This window comes from Pan troglodytes, chromosome 9 (assembly GCF_028858775.2).
Source record: "Pan troglodytes isolate AG18354 chromosome 9, NHGRI_mPanTro3-v2.0_pri, whole genome shotgun sequence".
Classification (NCBI taxonomy): Eukaryota; Metazoa; Chordata; class Mammalia; order Primates; family Hominidae; genus Pan; species Pan troglodytes.
Window position 1 is genome coordinate 52984819 of NC_072407.2, and position 15139 is coordinate 52999957.

General features: G+C 37.1%; 1 protein-coding gene across 1 annotated transcript; it reads right to left on the bottom strand.

The window, feature by feature from the left end:
- Positions 1-1282: 1282 nt before the first annotated feature.
- Positions 1283-6748, bottom strand: LOC100613264 (putative tripartite motif-containing protein 64B). Its single transcript, XM_009460402.2, has 6 exons — positions 6581-6748; positions 6047-6142; positions 5131-5271; positions 4408-4430; positions 2872-2969; positions 1283-1776 (listed from the first exon to the last, which is right to left on the bottom strand). The coding sequence occupies exons 2-6, from the start codon at positions 6122-6124 to the stop codon at positions 1283-1285; spliced, it is 834 nt and encodes a 277-aa protein (XP_009458677.1). The 5' UTR covers positions 6125-6142; positions 6581-6748.
- Between the last annotated feature and the right edge of the window lie 8391 nt (positions 6749-15139).

The window sequence follows — 15139 nt, forward strand, 5'->3', positions numbered from 1 at the left end:
GGAACTATCCCAGAGGCAAGGATGGTTTCAGACAATTTAAACACAGCGTCTCTACTTATTTGCTTACGGAATCTGAAGGTTTCATTAACTCCAGATCTGACTCAAAAGCTGTTTATCCTTTGCAAAGAATGGCACATAGTCAGGATGGACCAAATTTATCATGAAAGACAATGCACAATTACTGGTGTTTTATTACCAAGACTCCCAATTTGAAGGTAACATTGAAGAAAACATAGATGATAATAAAATGACTTTGATAAACCAGTAGTTTTTCTGAATCCAGCATTTATGAGAATATTGAAGATAAGAATCAGCCGCGTTTGGTGGCTCACATTTGTCATGCCAGCACTTTGGGAGGCCAAGGCGGGCATATCGCTTGAGGTCAGGAGTTTGGGACCAGCCTGGCCAACATGGTGAAATCCTGTGGTCTCGATTAAAAATACAAAAATTAGCCAGGCATTGCTGTAATCCCAGCAACTCAGGAGGCTGAGAATCGCTTGAACCTGGGAGGTGGAGGTTGCAGTGAGCCCATGTCAGGCATCTGTATTTCCAGCCTGGGGGATAGAGGGAGTCACAGTCTCAAAAAAAATAAAATAAATAAATAAATAAATAAATAATCTATGCTAGAAGCAAAAAAAAAAAAAAAAGAAAAGAAAAATTTGTTCAGCTAAAAATTATTTGCATCAAAACAAACTTCTTCAAAGCTTTTCCAGTCTAAGTTTACATTTTATGATGCTACTTTGGAATGCATGCAAGGGCCATTGAAACCAAGAACTATAATTGAGCATATATGTCAGTTAGACAGTACAGTTCACTCTTACAACTAATATATTTTACACATTTACAAAAATCAGCAATTTTTAGTAACTGATGATCCAGACCATATTTTGTATTATTTGCTTTGCATAAAGGGTCTACAATACACAAATCCACAAAGATCTAAAGTACAAAAGGGATTGTGAGTCGAGTGGGTGGGGAAGGTGCAATGAATAGAGAGTAATGATAAAGAGTTTTGGGTTTCATTTCGGGGTATACAAAATGTCCAGGAATCAGACAGTTATGGTTTTTCACAACTCTTTATTAAAGTAAAATTTAAGAAACAAATGTATAATGTCAATGTGGTTATCCCATTTCATACCCAGATAATAATTTTGTTTCCTCAAGTTACAGTGAACTCAAAGATGCTCATACATTGTCCTATTGTCTCACATAAGAAGGTCTCGAGATTAGAAGATTTTTCAGGCAAGAAAGCTCACTAAGAAATCATAATGAAACCTGACTTTCATGGGGAACCAAAACAAAAGAAAGGTGTCAAAAGGGAAGAAAAAGAGGTAGGGAAAAAGCTGTATATGAGGGAACCTTTTGAAACATCATAAAAGCTCACAACTGTGTTGTCATAATCCGGAAAGACCCCAACCCGACCCAAAGGTCTCTGCACATAGTGAGTTAAGGGAAAAAAGATGTTGGAGAGGCTATAAAGGTAGTTTCTCTTTGAAGAAAATAGAAAAAATGCTTCCTCAAAAGCAGGAATGTGATTTGTGTTTGCTGTCCTGGAATCTTTACAGACTCCCAGAATCCAGTTGGAGGAGTGGGTTACATCCACTTCCCAGTTATGCCTGCCAGAGAAGAAGGCCTGAGCTCCCCATGCTGCAAAGTTCTCTGCTCTCTGGGACTCCCCAGGCGCACCATCATGGTCATCTCCAAATATCACATTTCTCACATCCTCAGAAAGGCTCATATAGTGATTCGCCTTTTCCTTACTCAGAGGATCATCCACTGCAAGAAGAACAAAAATCAGATCAAGGAGTTACATGGGGGTCAGATGTTATCTGCCCAGGTACTGGCTTTATTTGTACCTCCTGTAAGTGACAGAATACAGGGAGCAAAAAGACTTTGGAGACTGTCATCTATGAAGATCAAGGGTTATTATGACTTCTACAGCACAGGAGAATACTTAAAATCACACAGAAAAACAAATAAACAAACATCATTAATTGTGTGAATCAATGATTTAATGTCTGGCTTTGCATGATTTGTTTCAAGAGATATGTAACATTCTTTATTTAGTAGAAAATGCCACTTGCATTGTTTGTATTCAATATAATTAACAAATAGACTTCACTCTGCTATGATGCTTTTATTTAATGGCATAAAAAATGTGCCTGTTACTTTTTTTTTTTTTTTTTTTTTTCGAGACAGCGTCTCACTCTGCTGCCCAGGCTGGAGTGCAGTGGTGCGATCCGGGCTCACTGCAGCCTCCTGGGTTCAAGCGATTCTGCTTCCTCAGCCTCCCGAGTAGCTGGGATTACAGGCATGTGCCACAATGCCCAGATAATTTTTGTATTTTTAGTATAGATGGGGTTTGCCATGTTGGCCAGGATGGTTTCCAGCCGTTGACCTCAGGTGATATGCCCGCCTCAGCCTTGGAGGATTACAGGAATGAGCCACTGTGCCCGGCCTCACTTCCTTCATTTTTAAACATCAAAATTTGATGGACTTCCATACATGTGCACTTTAAAAGTTTCTGAAAATAATGATCATGTTCTGCTTTTACATGACCTGGTCAGCCACTGACCAGTCTAATCCTGGTTTTAGCCCTCTGTTGTCTAATGGCTGCTTTACCTGTTTGGACTATTTTCACAGAACCCTCAGCTTCCAGTTGTTGCAAAATGTATCTTACAGCAGTAAAGTTGTTCTGTTTATGGAAGTTTTAGTTATTTGGTTGGTCAAAGCTTTCTAATTTTTATGATAAATATTATTTCTACAATATATGATAAATTCACAGAAATTAAAACTAAAATGGGAAATGGCTCAACCAAGGAATCCACTAAACAGAAGTTGAGGCTGTACTGCCAAGCAGCTGGCTCTTACCTCTGAATTTGTTGAGCTTATCTAACACTCCAGTGATGTGCCAGGAAGTGAGTTCTGGGTTCACTGGCTGGGGCTTTTCCATTTGCACCAACTCTGTCCTGCAAAGAACAACCTCAGTTACACTTTCAGGCCCAGGCATAATCACACAGTCATACAAATGTTTCAGATTTTCATCCAAGATATTTCTTGAGAAATCTCCCTTTTTTGTTAAATTCAGTATACATTTTATTCAACTGTATTGAGGATATAGCAATGTTACTTTTATCTAAATTTAACATGTTAAAGTCCAATTTCTCCATTCTCTCATACATGATCCTAATTTAAAAGTACTGAGTGTCATTTCCTCCCTCTCCCCCTCCGGCCTCTTCAAAGTATACAGATATCCTGGGATTCTTGCTGAGAGAAGAAAACTCAGCCAAAGCCTTTAGGACCTCAGTCGGTAGTTGTCATCAGTGATGCAGTCAGGGTCTTACAGGGAATGACCACTGACACTAAAGGTTTTGAACTTTTGTTCAAACCAAAGGAGTCTATTTTCAGCCTGTCAGCTCTGGCGCTGAGGATCCTGAGGCAGCCATTCCCCTCTTAGATTCTGCCTACAACAGGGGAATGCAGAGATGGAGCAGGGCCTGGCTATTGATATCCCTGGGAACAAATCCTCCCTCCCTTTCCTGTCCTTAGGGCATTTCCCTCCTTCCTCTCTTTTTCACCTCTTGCCTCTCCAGAATAGGAGACTCCTTTGTGATAACTCAGAGTAATCTTCTTAAGATTTGCTGCGGCAGGGCTGGAGAAGATGGGGTGAGTGGGTAGAAGAAAATCCAGAATGGCACACTGTTTTTAGATACAAATTCATTTAGCCAGATAAGAAGGAAACTTCTGAGACAAAGAAGCTTAAGGTCTCAGGTTCTCCTTTGAAACCAAAATGGAACATAGCCACAGATCAATGCTAAATACCTCAAAACATGTAGTTGACCCTTAAGCAACAAGGGTTTGAAATTTGGGGGTCCACTTATAAGTGGATTTTTTTCAATGAAAGTTTCACCTAGCTTGCCTGCCTCTCCTGCCTGCCACTCCATTTCTTTTGTTTCTGCCTCTGCCACTGCTGAGACACTGTCTTCTCTTCCTCCTCCTCTTCAGCCTACTCAGTGTGAAGACATTGAAGATGAAGACCCTTATGGTGATCAACTTCTTAATGAGTAATAAATATATTTTCTCTTCCTTATAATTTTCTATATTATATTTTTTTCTCCAGTTTACTTTATTGTTAGGATACAGCATATAATACATATAACATACAATATATGTTAATCGACTGTTTACGGTATCAACAGGCTTCCAGTCAATAAGAGGTCATTCGTAGTTTGGTTTTGGAAAAGTCAGAAGTTATACTTGGGTTTTCAACTATGTGGAATTGCATGAAGGTGGTTAGTGAACTTAATCCCCACCTTTTTCAATGGTACATTGACTTTCAAGGGTACATTGACTTTATCAATAAGGGAATGACTTTCTCAGCAATCAAAGTTCATTAGTGTAACTCACCATTCCAGTATGTTTTCCAAGTCCTGCAAAGAAAAACACAAGTACTTAATCATGAGAATTCTGTCCTAATTTCCCTAGTATTCTTTGTTGTTTTTCTGGGTTAACAAGGTAGGTTTATTAATACACCTCTAAGGAACCACCCAAGGCTGTGTTAATAACAGAACCTCAACTGAACTATGGTGGTCTTCCTCAGTGGGCATTAGGAATGAAGGAGCTGAGATTAAGACTATGGAGTGATGTACACGGCTATCTAGTTCTCAGTGTCACTCATCTCCCAGGCTTAATCCCAAGAAGTGAGGATGTACTAGGGAAACTTAAATTGAGTTTTATTAACAAAGCTAATATTCTCCTGGCCTAGCATTTGGTTTATTTTGGATAACATTTCTTTGTGGCTACTACTCCTGATTACACTGAAGAGGATTTTGTCCTATGTGATCTATCAAAATGGCAAAAATCTCCCCAAAGATTACCAGAATGTGCAAAAATAAGTCACTGGACAAATGCAATGGCAGAGTCAAGGAGCATGTGTCACTTATCTAAGAGTAGTTACATTTGCAGGTAGCATATGAATGTCCTGGCAGCATTGCCCAACAAAGTCTTCCTGACTCTGGATGATGGACCCTCCCTCCTCACCTGGTGCAGCTTCACATCGGGCATGTGGCACATCTCCCACAGCTCTCTGTACATGTTTTTCATCTTTTTTATATGTTGGGTTATTCTTACTTCACTGTTTTGGAATTGTCGAAAAATCTCTTCTGCTTCTCTGTCCATTGTCTCCAGATGGCGTTGCTCCTCCTCCAGGAGAAATTGGCGCAACTTCTGATATTGATATCTGATCATCCCTTTCCTGAGGGCCACATAGTCCTGCAGAGATACTCAGTTAAAAGAATTGTATCTCCTCACTCTCAACAAAACACTTAACACTTCAACTGTTATTCTCCTAGGATATGCAAGCAGTAAACTCATAAGCTCTGCGTCTCATACTTGAAAAGGTTCTTGAAGATTTGCTAGTCTCCTCTACCCATCCTTTCTTCATGTCCCTCCTAGTCTCCCTTCCTGTATAAATCAGTACCTCAAAAGGACTCAAGATCCCTGCCTGTGATGCTTCTACAGGATTCTTACTTCATTAATTATTGTCTTTTTTACCTGGTTCTTCTTAATTTTCTCTTGTTCCTTTGCCTGATTCTTCTAAACATTTTTAAATATTTCAGTATACACTCTACCACCGAGTTTTTAAAGAAATTACTTCAGGTTTTTTTTTCCCCACTAATTTCTCTATTTCTCTCCTCACCTTCACAGCAAAACTTTAAACTACTCGATGTGAATACAATGCTTTAAACAACTCAATGCTATCCTATTCTCAGTGCCTTGGAAGTTTTATCTAAACCCTCAAGGTTACATCAGGAATAACTATCATGCCCTGTTTATTTCATATACATGTACATACTAGTATTTTTTGCACCAGCTCCTGTTGGCCCGTATAATGATAATTGCTGATATATCATTTGAAATCCCTGTTTTGTTTTTTTCTGGGAAGAGGACACTGCTATTTTTTAACTGGTAAGCAGAATTCAGCTAAGAAGTCTAAGCTAGCATTGTGCCAATCTACATTAAAAATATAAAACCTTTTTATCCCTACCGTTAATGAATGGATTTTGCTAATTTCCTGATTTAGATTGTTTTGCATTTCTTGAGTGCTCCTCCATAAAGGACCCATTTTCTTCAGAAGTTTCTCCTGCAAAATAGACATGACCTTTAGTAGCAGATAAGATGTTACTGGATATATTATTCCCTTTTTATGAGAAAAGCCTGTTGTTGACAGAATGGTAAATTTGAGTTCCCCTGAAGTGGTCGGAGTTTTTACAAGTTAACCTAATTTGATTCTAATATGTGGAATATCAGAGGTAACAGAAACATATAGTAGAGAGTTTGAGGGGACCCAACAGCTAATCAATTTTTTAAGAAATTGGATTTCATATATCCTGGCTCTGGAGAAGTCAAGCTTGCAGCAAAAGCCAACCGTGTTCCTAGGACACATTTATATCTAGAGATTTATATTGAAAATTCAGAACCTCACCATCTCCATTCTCTCCACCTTTATTATCATAAGCTCTCATTTTCTCTCTCATTTAGGATCATGTGGATTCCCAGTTGCATTGGAGGTGTCACTTACCCTGCACTCCTCAGCAGCCCATTATATTGGGCTGTGGCCATAAGCCTCATGCTCTGGTGACTCAGAGCAGGGCCCACAGAGGAGTCTCTCCTCTGCCTCACAGAAGAGCCCCTTTTCCTCTTCGTGTAGCACACAGATCTGCTTCTCTGAGCTGTTGATGTTGTGAGGTCTGCGCTGCCTTGCAAGAGAAGCCAACTTCTTGAGAACAGTATTTGTGTTGAAGTCAGTCTTCTAGGGGATTTTCCCACACACAGGACAGACTGTTGGAGCTTGGCCTTCCTCCCAGCGTAGATAAAGGCAGGGCCTGCAAAAGCTATGCCCACAGTCAATGGTGACTGCGTCCATTAAGTAGTTCCTGCAGATAAAGCAACAGAGCTCCCTCTGGAAGGTTTGCAGTGTGTCTGAATCCATGTTTCTGGAAATTTAAAACAGAAAAAGTTAAGTGAGAAAATTATTTTTTGACCACATGGAGGGGGAAGGGCCTGTGGCTAGTTCTTCTTGTCTGCTTCAGCTCTGTTCAATCTACCTGTTAACTTAAGCCCAGTACAGACCTAGATGTGGTAAATACAGGCAAGCTGGGTTTATACTATAACACAAGTGGAAAAATGAGACAAGCATCATTTTAGTTTAAAACAAGCAATGTTCTCAATTATAAGTTATTTGGGCAAGCTTAATATTGGGGTAGAGGGGAAAAATTAGGATAACTTCACAGTTACTTCTATTAGCTGATTGTTCCAGAAACCCATACAAACCCATCTCCCTCTCTCTCTCTCTCTCTCTCTCTTTCTTTTCCTCCATGACCCCTTGAGTGGAACTTATACAGGGATACTTAGTCTCACTCTCTGGCACCCAAGTAACAGATGTACCTTTCTAAAGACAATTAAAAATTGGTTAAGTTTAATCTAAGTGTGTTTAGTTTAATCATTATGGGCTTCAACACTCAACTCCTGTAACTATAAACAGCTGAACTTATGCTTCTAATGTTAATCTCAAAATTCAACCTTTACATAAATACAACGAAAAATTGTTATTTCTTATTCAAGACAATGTTTTTGCTCAGAGTGAGTTCAGACCATCAGAGTATCTTCATATTTTGAAATGGTGACTACGCAAGCTATGAAAGTACTCAGCAACAATTAATCAATTTTTACTTAAACCAAAAAAGAAAGTAAACACTCGAATTTTTTCTTTAAAGAATCCAGAGGTGTAATTAATGGAAGCATGACCACCAATTTATCTTTATTCCCTGTGTTTCTCCACAGTGATCGAAGTCCCTACTTCCTGGGAGTCTTTACCAGTTGATGGGATCTATTTGAACACTTTTCAAATCCAGTCTGCTCATTGAAGATTTGAAAAGGACTACAAACATGACCTTTACAACAAGGGTTTTCCAATTAATCCCACACATTTAACACTTACACTGACGACATGTAGTATACTACAAAGCTACAGTAAGCAAAGCAGCATGGTACTGGTGTCAAAGTAGACAAGTAAACCAGCGGAACAGATCAGAGAACCCAGATACTGTTACACCTCTCTACAGCCAATTGAATTTTGACAAAGGTAGCAACAGTATTTACTGGGGAAAGGACAGTCTTTTCAATCAACACTGCTGGCAAAACTGGATATTTACATGAGGGAATAAAATTATACCCTCACCTCTCATCCTATGCCAAAATCAACTCAAAATAGATTGAAAACTTTAATGTAAAACCTGAAAGAACAAATCCACTAGAAGAAAACATAGGAGAAATGCTCCAGAACATTAATCAGAGAAAAAATTGTATGAATAAAATCACAAAAGCCTAGTCCACAAAAGCAAAAATCAACAACTGGAATTATGTTAAACTGCAAAGCTTCTGCACAGCAAAGGAAACAATCAATGCAGTGAAAAGACAACTGACAGAATGAGAAAAAATATTTACCAACTATTCACTGGACAGGAGATTGATACCCTGAATATACAAGGAAATCAAATAACTCAATAGCAAATTAAAAAGAAAAAAAAACCCAAACAACCCAATTAAAAAACGGGCAAATGATCTGAACAGACAATTAACATATGCCAATTTACAAAATAAAATTGAAGTGGAAAAAGACTATTCTGTATACGTAACATATTGAAAATTGTAAGCTCTTTTTGGATTCCGTAATTACACAAATACGGTGGAATTATAGCTGCTAAGACATAACATGCCAAATAATGCATAAGGTAATATAATACAAAATGGGGGCTAGGCATAGTGCTGCGTGCCTCTAATCCTGGCATTGAGGAGGCCAAGGTATGAGGATGGATTCGGGTCAGCAGTTCTAGACCAGCCTGCGCATCTTATTGACATCTTATCTCTACTAAAAATTCTTTTAAAAATAATGCTGGCGTGATGGCACATGCTTGTAGTCTCAGCTACTCAGGAGACTGTGGTGGCAGGATTGCTTGAGCCCAGGAGGTCCAAGGTGCAGTGAGCCATGATAGTGCCATTTCAGTCCAGCCTAGGTGACAGAGTGAGACCCTATCTCAAAAAAAAAAAAAAAACCCAGTCAAATAACTTGATAAAACACAAGCCAATATATTATAAATGCTCTAATTACAGATATTTTATACAATGATGTTATTTCAAATAACTGGGTAAGCTACTTGTTTGCTTAGACAAGATGTAAATGTCCTGGCGGTGAGTTTAAAGTATTTTTATAAGAAAAATTAAGCATGAAGGACTTCACTACAAATGTCATACACACCAGAATCTGCGATGTATTGTCTCAAGTCTAGAAGATTCGTGGATATCCAGGTCAGCAGCAACACTGAGCTCACCAAAGCCCAGCCTCCACAAATTCAGTCTGACTTCTCTGGAGAAGTCTTCCCTGGACAACTCTGCTTTTTAAGTGATTAGACTCACCTAAGAACACTCCAACTTCCTGGGATTGGCTACTGTCTGGAGAAAGAAGTGGAAATGGAAGATTAGGTTACACAGAAGGGTGTAACGTTGGGGAAGGGTGTAACATGGGGTGATCGGATTTATAAAGTACAGACAATCATGCCTAGGGGATTATAGCCCAACAGAAGGTAGAGGATTTTGGAGTGAGATGCAAGAATCTTAACCTGACGTAGGTTGTTCACAGACATTACAACTGAAACAATTATTTCATTAAGTAATGTTTTATTTCACAAACAATGCCCTCACAATTAAAAACAATTGCTTTATTATTTTAAACTGAAATGTATCATCTATATTTCCATTAAAGATTTTTTATTTATTCTTCAACAAGCATATACCAATGACAATGAACTAGGTATTAGAAATAAATTATATTAAACTATAATAGACAATTTCAGTCCTGCTAGAACATCCAGACTAGTGAATGAGATGTATCATAATTAAAGAATCACACAAGTAAATATACAATTAGAACTATAAGCTCAATAAATAAGCAGTACATGTTTTGAGGGTCGGTAGTAGGAGGGAGGTGCTGAATGCAAGCTTACACAAGGCTTTTATGAAGATATGAAAGCATTGAGATTTGAGGAATAGGAATACATTAACTTGGTAAAGAGAGATAGAGAGAAACTTTCTTTGCAGTAACAGCAGCAGATGCAGAAGCTTCCTGGATGGAGGAAGCCTGGTACAGTTGAGCTCCAGGCCATTGGAGCTAGAGTGACAAGAATGAGAGTGATCTGATGGGAGATGAGGCTGCAGAGGCAGGTACACGCATCAGAACATGGAAAAGATGAGTTTGTTATCTAGAAATTATGGGAAGCCAGTGAAGTGTCAGTCTAGTTTTAAAATATATCATTGCTAAATAAGTCTCCAGTCATTATTTATCTGAATATGTACAACTCTAAAATATTAAATGAAATAACTAACCCATCTATGGAGCTCTCATAAAAAAGTGCACCTAGGCACTTAGTTGTGTTTTAAATACTATGACTTCATATACAACAGTTGGTGAATTTACTTGTCTAATTTTTTTGTTGTCTTCCCTATTTTATGACTACTTTCAATGGTGAATTTATGCAAAAATAAAATGTGTTTTTTTGATTTTACGCCATGTGAATAATTTTAAATTAGATACTTTACATCAGTATACATGTATGGACATGTAGAAGATGTACAGCATGTATATTTATATAAAAATATGATGCAATGTCATAAATAATTATTTAAACAATAATTATGTGTATAATTATCTTTAACAAAGTACATACAGAAAACTAATTTTGAATAGAGTTTGGTGACTCCTGTCTGTAATTCCAGCTAGTTGGACAGCTGGGCAAAAGGGTCACTTGACTCTAGGAATTCCAGGTTTCCCCAGGCAGCATAGGGTGACACCTGTCTCTAAAAACAAAATGTTTTTACCCAGGCCTGGAAGCAAGCACATGTAGTTCCAGCTAACCAGGAGGACCAGGCAGGAGGATCACTTGAGCCTAGGTGTTTGAGGCTGCAATGAACTATGATCATGCACTGCACTTTGGTCTGAGTGACAGAGGGAGAACTTGTCTAAATAAAGGAAAGAAGAAAATGAAAGAAAAACAAAGTTATAAGTTAGAAAGTGTTGCTTTTTCTCTGTTCTCTAGAAGAATTTGTCTAAAAGTGTGTTATTTCTTTCTAAAATGCTTTGAAAATTTCGCTGAAAGAGATCCCTGGAGTTTTCTTTGTGAGTTTTGTTTTTTAAATAATAACATGGAATTTTAAGAATCCAAATCATATCTTTCATTTTTCTATGTTCTCTTCCGTCTGTTTTAGTCAGCTGTGTTTTTCAAGAAATTTTCTCATGTCATCAAAATTGTCAAATGTATAGTCATAAATTGTTCCTAAAATATTCATACTGGCTTATTGATATCTGGATGACCTATGAGTTTGCCTGTTTATTCTTGATTTGAACTCCCCCTCTCCATTGTTTAAATGAATCTCATTGGGAATTTATTAATTTAATGTATCTATTTAAAGGACCTACTTTTGAATTTGTTGATTTATCTTTTGCATGCTTTTTAATCAATTTTCTGCAATTTATCTAATTTTTTTTAGTTTTTCAATGGGAATTTGCTTTAATTTTCTGGCTGTTTGCGACAGACCTAAAGAAAGGTTACTAACAAAGACGTTATTAACAAAGAAGTTAATAACAGATGCATTTAATGATATACATTGTTTTGTAAGCATTGTCTTAAATACATTTCAAAAGTTTTTTTGTTTTGTATTTTGAATATTATTTAATTAAACATACTTTCTTCATTGTTTTTCTTTAGTGCATGTATTTTCAGGGAAACCATAATGGAGAGGGGAGGGAATGCATTTTTCTAATGATATTTAAAACAATTAGAAACAATTGAAATTAATTTTAATAAAACATTATAACCCAATATATCCAAAATGTTTTCAACATAATAAACATTACAAATATTAGTGAGATATTTTATATTCTTTTTTTTTTGAGACAGGGTCTGGCTTTGTCACCCAGGCTGGAGTGCAGTCACTGTATCCTGTCTAGCTGTAGTGTCAACCCCCCTGGCTATAGCAATCTTCCCACCCCAGCTTCCCCAGTACCAGGGACCACAGGTTCATCCCACCATGCTCCGCTAATTTTTATTTTTTTGGAGAGACGAGTTTTCGCAATGTTGCCTAGGCTTTTCTCAAACTCCTTTCCTGTGTCCACCTCTCAATGTGCTGCGATGACGGGCTTGAACAATAATGTTCATACATTTTAGGAAGAAAGTCCTAAGCCTACTTAGGTTTTTTAAAAAAGGGTAGATTGGAATTTACTTTCTCTAAACTCAATAGTTTCTAGAACTATAAATTAGAGTCAAGTATTAAAGGCCCCAGGAAGACAATTTTAGAAGAAAAGTTTTCAAAGTGAGCCAGGCTAGATGCTTTATAATTGAGGATTCACTGGATATGTCTTGGCATCCTAATGGCCAACGCTGAGGGTTTTTATTTTTTTTTAATAATGTGAAAGACTGAACTTTGTTACATGTACATTGTGTAGAATTTCCAAAGTTAGAAACTTTTCTTAAAACACTTCACTACATTTCTTTTATTTATGTATTTTTTTTTTAAATTTAAACTATGCATGGATACATCCTTAATAGATTAGGTTTCTGCAGTTTCAAAGGCAAAACCTAGTCCTTTCCATTGGCTCTACTTAATTGTATAGTTGCTTTATTGATTAAAATTTAAAAAAAAAACTTCTACAAATACATTGCAATGTTAGATAACTAAATCAGTTGTCTGATGTCATTATACAATGTTACATTTTTTTTTTTTTTTCTTTTGAGATGGAGTCTGGCTCTTTCACCCAGGCGGGAGTGAAGTGGCAGGATCTCGGCTCACTGCAACCTCCATCCCAGGGGTTCAAGCAAATCTCCTGCTGGGATTACAGGTGCCTGCCACCATGCGCAGTTAATTTTTGTATTTTTAGTAGAGAGGGGGTTTCACCATGTTTGCCAGGCTGGTCTCGAACTCCTGACCTCAGGTAATCCACCCGCCTTGGCCTCCCAAAGTGCTGGGATTACAGGCATGAGCTGCCACAGCGGCCTGATGTTACCTTTTTAAGTCCACATAAAGTGACTTTATAATTATCTTTTAATGACTCCTTATTAAAACCTAAAATATATGAAGAACTATTTTGTTTTCTACTTTTATCTACAATACTAGATTTTCCATGATTTTTAAAGAGTAGAAGACTTTATTTATTTATTTATTTATTTTGAAATGTAGTCTCGCTCTGTTGCCCAGGCTGAATTGCAGTGGTACTGTCTGAGTTCACCGCATCCTCTGCCTCCCAGGTTCAGGTGATTCTCCTGCCACAGCCTCCTGAGTAGCTGGGACTACAGGTCTGTGCAACTATGCCAGCCTAATTTTTGTATTTTTATTAGATGTAGGGTTTTGCCATGTTGGTCAGACTTGTCTCGAACTCCTGACCTCAAGGGATCCGCCCACCTCGGCTTCCCAAAGTGTTGGGACTGAGCCACCACGCCCAGACTAGACTGGTTTTTAAGAACTTGATTTATACATGTTTAGTTTTAAAGAATGGCTTTTTGTGTTTTTAAACTTTTTAAAGTTAACATTTCACAAGAAACTGGTGAACTTAAATGACATTGAAGATAATTTACTATCACTTAACAGAGGGGTCACCTTTGGAGAATGGGTTATGTATGGGTATAAAATTGAAAAATAGATTTGTATCCTGAGATTAATATTCTGAAGCTCTATCTCTGGTGACTTAGAGAAATTCTCAAATCACCAAACACAATAAATAAATGAATATAAAATATAGTGGCTCATTCACTTCTCTAAAGCATTTTCTAAACTCCCAGAACTATGAAAAACATGGAAGATTCAAATATTTTGCTGAAATGGGTCAGAATGGGAGGTATCTACTTAGCCTATAGGTGCTTTCAACTCTGACTCAGCAAATTATAGGTATTAACTTTCTCTGTGGCCTACTCCTCACACCCTCCTAACCCATTCTTGCTCAATATTCTTCTTAAATCTGCATCTAGGTTTGCTATCATATTACCATCCAAATAATAATTGATTTGGATGTATTTACATAATACAAAGTTCTTTAAGTAACTAATAACATTTACTTAGCATTAATTGGTCCCTTGCTATGTATGAAGCACTGTTCTACTTGCCGATACCTACAATATTTTTCATAGACTTTAAAATACATCGGCATACACAGTGTGAAATCATTTTTGTGTGTGCTTGTTATTTAGGTCACAATATAAAATACATACTGCTAGAATTCTAATAAAAACATACTGCACAGGAATGGTGAGATAGCATTTAAATCGGGAAAGTTCAGCTTGACAGGGTCCTATTACCAGTGCATCCTGTTAGCCTAACATTCAACATCATAAGTAGCACATCAGTAACAAGCTCTTAACTGAGACGAGGTTAGAAATGTGTATTTTTATTTTATAAATAATCTCTGAAAAAGACAGCCTTCTTAAGCACAAATGTCATTTATTATGGTATGTTCAGTCTTTTTCAATTTTTTACTTTCAAACAATATTCTCAAATATATTTAGAAAAAGGTTTTAAGGCATAGTATTTCATTAATGCTCATCGTTTGGAAAAAAACCCAACTGGAATACAAGCACATGAATTTATGTTTTTTTTTTAACTGTGGATTATCATGGTATTTAATCTACTTATTACAAAAAATTTTTGAAAATAGTAATTGATATAACTTGAGACTTTTCATCAAAATTTGAAGACATCTAACAATATGCATAATGAATTTGAGTTGGAAAAAAATGTGTAATACAAGTAAAAACAAAAATGTATTTTCCATTCCTACCTGGAAAAAAAAAAGATGAAATAACATACAGGTTGAGCACCACTAATCAAAATATTTAAAAATCCAAAATACTCCAAAATCTCAAATGTTTTGAGCTGTGAAATGTCACCAAAAGTGAAATATCCCACACGTGACCTCATATGAGAAGTTACAGTCAAAACATATTCTCAGTGAACAAAAGACTCTCCCAGCCCCTTCAGTTGCAATATATCTTTCTGTGTCCACCTAGATGCCCCCAAGCAAGAGCACTCACAAAGGGTA

Bases quoted from the DNA above. Each gene is read 5' to 3' on its own strand.
- LOC100613264 (XM_009460402.2), bottom strand. From the start codon at position 6,124: ATGGGTCCTTTATGGAGGAGCACTCAAGAAATGCAAAACAATCTAAAT. The intron at 2,970-4,407 runs GTGAGTTACACT...TGTTCTTTGCAG, and splicing joins TTGGAAAACATACTGGAATG to GACAGAGTTGGTGCAAATGG. The intron at 1,777-2,871 runs GTAAGAGCCAGC...TTCTTCTTGCAG, and splicing joins TAAGCTCAACAAATTCAGAG to TGGATGATCCTCTGAGTAAG.